Raw genomic sequence first — 4,447 nt, forward strand, 5'->3', positions numbered from 1 at the left:
TGCCATCACCAGTGTGTGAATGTGTGTGTGAATGGGTGGATGACTGAATGTGTAAAGTGCTTTGGGGTCCTTAGGGACTAGTAAAGCGCTATACAAATACAGGCCATTTACTATTTACCATTTACATAGTACTGGTATACACTGTTAAATGCATGACCACCGAGAAAAATCAACTGCTTGAGACATATGGTATTCTATTATTTGAAAAGTGTCCTTGGGCACCTCTACTTAGTTCTATCTGAACATCTAGATCAACCAGATAATTACAGCTAATGTGCAAACACACGTGTGCAGGAAGCATTACTGTGTTTTTAAAGCACAGCTAATGCTAACAAAGAAGCAAAAGCATATTTACATTTTTTCCATCTCTGCACCAGTGACTACTTCCATACAAAATCAATAATATACAGTTTTACTGTTTGCATCGACACTTAATAACAACAGTCTTTGCCAAACAGCCACTTTAATGTTATTTGGTGAATCTTTATGCAATAAATTCTTACATTTTTAGCACTTCTTTGTCTTTTGTGTTCATCTGATAAGCCAAAGAGTGTCTGTAAGGGTGCATGAATGTGATTACAGCAGCACAAGAACGATGTAGCTAACCACGATCGGTGATTGTCTACAGTGATATATGTACAACATTGGCACAATATACAGATATAAATAATACTCTTGTAAGATTTGTCCAACCTTTTGAGCGTCATCACAAAAATGTTCATTCAGTTCAGGCAAATGTTGTTGCATTAGCATATTCTGAGGCGTTACTATTAAATTATCTGCTCATTTCTGTATTTGCATACTGATTCATCTGCAGCTGCAAAAACTGAGAGGGCAGCGTTATCAAAGACAGAGAGCAAGTAGAAGCAGCAACTGATAGAGATCAATTTACAACCAGGACAGACTCTCTCAGCTAAAAGGAGCATGGGGACGGGTAAGTTAATTTAGTCTAGACATATATTACTATTTTTCTTTAAGCAGCAATATGTGAAAGGTTATTTGAGTTCTTGTTAAACTGTTCAAAATGAGCACTCATACCTGTTATTAATTATGTTATTAATCACAAAAGAAACTGAGTTAGATAAATGCATATGCCAACTTGCACACAGAATTCTGTATGTGCATCACAAAAGTAGAAGCTAGTATTGCATAGAACATGTGTTGGAGCCAACTATGAAAATGCATAGCTGTATTTTGTTAATTAAAAATTACTTAATTTGTATAATTTGGCAACAAATGTAATGAAATCCTCTTATTTTATCTGTTCATATAATATATTGTGGAAACATGATTTGTTTAATAAAACATTTTCTTTTTTGCTTTCAGATAACATCACTTTCAATGCAACTCAGTCACCTGAACAAGATGCAGCTTTCACACACATACAAACAGCCTCCATTGTCATCTACTGTGTGATATTTATAGCTGGAACTCTGGGCAATGGCCTTGTTATCTATGTGGCGGGATTCAAAATGCAGAAAACAGTCGACTCGGTTTGGTTTCTCAACCTGGCCATAGCTGACTTCCTCTTCACAGCCTTCCTTATTTTCTCGATCATTTCTCTCTCTCAGAGTCACCGATGGCCTTTTGGAGCATTCATGTGCAAGCTCAACACCTTTGTGAGTGTAGTCAACATGTTTGTCAGCATCTTTACTCTGACAGCCATGAGTTTGGATCGTTGTCTGTGTATCTGTGTGGTGGTGTGGGCACACAACAAACGCACAGTCAGCAAAGCTCAGCTCATATCAGCTGGGATCTGGGTGATCGCTGGCGTCTTCAGCACTCCTTATGCCACTTTTCGCACTGCATCAGTGGGGAACAGAGGGGAAAGTTCCTGTGGTTATTCTGCAACAATCAAGGAACACAAATTGACTCTCGACATTTTTCGCTTTGTTATGGGCTTTGTGATCCCATTCCTGATAATAGTGATCTCTTATGTGTCCATTGGTATCCGTGCAATGCGCATGCCGAGAACAAGGAGACGCAGATCTCGCCGGGTCATTTTCTCCATCATTTTTGCATTCTTCATCTGTTGGTTGCCTTTCCACATTTTCAGTTTCATAGAATTGAAGTTAGAGCTCCAGGGGATTGTTAGAATGTATGGTCCTCTGACTGTGAGTCTGGCTTTTCTGAACAGCTGCTTGAACCCCATCCTTTATGTTTTCATGTGTGAAGAATTCCAGAAGAAATTTCGACAGTCCATTTGTTTTGTACTCGAGAGCGCACTGGCAGAAGACCATTTGTCATTTCTGTCCACCCGCTCCATGTCATCAACCTTTTCAAAAGCTTCCCAAAAATCAGACACTGCTGCCACTTTAGATCGGATCGACCCAGCCATTTATGAAAACATCCCAGAAAGCACAGTAATCATCACTGAGGGGATTCCTAGAACTGAATAAGAGTGCCCCACCAGACAATGAATTTTGAAATGAATCATTGTTTTTGTTTTACATATTTACGCTCATGCACAGACATACACAATATTTCCAAAAGTGTTTGCTTGTCTGCCTTCACATGTATATGAACTTGAATGAAATCCCATTCTAATGTATAGTGTTTAAGATGATGTCAGCCCACCCTTCAACTCATTGAGATGTTTAGGAATGTGTTTACCATTCTTCCAGAAGACCACTTGTGAGATTAGACAGCGATGTTGGATGAGAAGGCCTGACTCGCAGTCTCGGCTCTAATTCATCGCAAAGATGTTCTATTGAGGTTACATATTTACGCTCATGAACAGACATACACAATATAATTTGCTCGTCTGCCTTCACATGTATATGGACTTAAATGAAACCCTCATTTATTCATGTAATGAATTTTACATCAATTTCTAATGAATTTTATTGCACTAAATGTTTTTGTTTTTTTGTTTTTTTGTTTTTTTAAACTTTAAACTCTTTCACAGAAATATAAAATGTCAGCTTGTTAGTATGGTACTTATCTATTGTTGCACAGACAGGGAATATCCCACTATGCTTACTATATTTACTTATAATAGTAAGAAAGAGGAGTTACAATTTTAATTAGTCAGAATACGTTAAAACTTATGCGTGCTGCATCTCTGCATTAAAATTCACTAAAACTATTTAACATATGAATGGTTTTTTGTGTTGTTTGTTTTGTTTTCTGTTTTTTTACTTTGATGCTGTCATTTTTCCATGATTTGGATTTCATCATTAAATTAATTTTAAGTGACTTTTATGTTAGAAGGTAGATGTTGCAAAGCAAAAAATACAATAAATCATTTTTTTCGTAATTCTTCATGTCATGGCCTTAAGATACAGTTCATATGTTGTTTGGCTACTTTTTGGGAAACATTTAGCTTTCAAGCTCTAATCCTTGGCATTTTTTCATCGATAAATACATGGGAACAAATAATGCTAATAAAAAGGTGCCAAAATTTATGAATTACAATAGTTTATTTGCTTAGTTGGCTGTTATGTGTAGACACCGAACTGGTCTGTCCCTTAAGTAAGTTGCAGTTTTTTTTTTCTTTATTGATTCATAGATCAGTGTTAAATGTGTTACGAAAAACATTACTCTGAAAATGGTTAGAGACTGAATGAGTAAAAAAGCAGCCCATGTCTAAAGAAAACTATTGCTCGAGACCCCTTCAAAAATTACAGTAATGTATTCTGACACCATGGAAACAAAATATAAAGAAATGTATAAAGAAAACATGCTAAATAGTCAGTTTTCTTACATTGACTATTCAGTATGTAAACAAAAAGATGCAATAGTTACAGTTCAAGGAGCAATGTGCTGAAGTTAGTATGAAAATGTTGTTTATTTTCTTTTTCTGTTTTAAAAAAAATTGAATTATGACTTTAAGGTCTGAGATTAGAAAAGATGTACATCCTTGAGATTTAGCAACATTTAAAAGCCTTCATTTCAGTTTCTCTATTCAAGTATATTTTTTTAAATATTCAAATAACCTTTTTTGAGATTTTTTTTAAATACGTCATTAGGCCTTGGGGTGTGGAGTGCTGTCTTATTTTCTTTCTTTCTTTCTACCATTTCCTGAGAGAACATGATTGTCAGCTCAATAGTCCTACAAAGAATTAATGGTGCCTCTCCAGACAGTAATGCACCACCATACCATCAGAGATGCAGGCTTTTCAACTGACTGCTGATAGCAAGATGGATGGTCTCTCCCCTCTTTAACCCAGAGGATGCAAATGTTTGCATGTTTTCCAAACACAACTTCAAATTTCAATTCGTCTGAATACAGAACAGTTTTTGACTTTGTCTCAGTTCATTTAGTTCATTTTAAATGAGCTTTGACCCAAAGAAGATGGAGCATTTCTAGATCATGTTAATATATGGCTTCTTGAGAGATGTGTGGAGATACTGGATGTGGAATACACCAGGCACAAATACACGCACACGCAGGTATGTACTGCCAATTTCCACATTTATTGACGTGTTTTGTTTTGACAGCTGA

General features: G+C 36.2%; 1 protein-coding gene across 1 annotated transcript; it reads left to right on the forward strand.

The window, feature by feature from the left end:
- Positions 1-900: 900 nt before the first annotated feature.
- LOC102210227 (formyl peptide receptor 2-like) lies at positions 901-2,399 on the forward strand. Its single transcript, XM_005754109.1, has 2 exons — positions 901-934; positions 1,327-2,399. Exons 1-2 carry the CDS (start codon positions 925-927, stop codon positions 2,397-2,399), a joined length of 1,083 nt encoding a protein of 360 aa, XP_005754166.1. The 5' UTR covers positions 901-924.
- The last annotated feature ends 2,048 nt before the right edge of the window (positions 2,400-4,447 follow it).

The sequence above is a fragment of the Pundamilia nyererei genome, unplaced genomic scaffold (genome assembly GCF_000239375.1).
Source record: "Pundamilia nyererei isolate P.nyererei 1_Seehausen unplaced genomic scaffold, PunNye1.0 scaffold00508, whole genome shotgun sequence".
NCBI lineage: Eukaryota > Metazoa > Chordata > Actinopteri > Cichliformes > Cichlidae > Pundamilia > Pundamilia nyererei.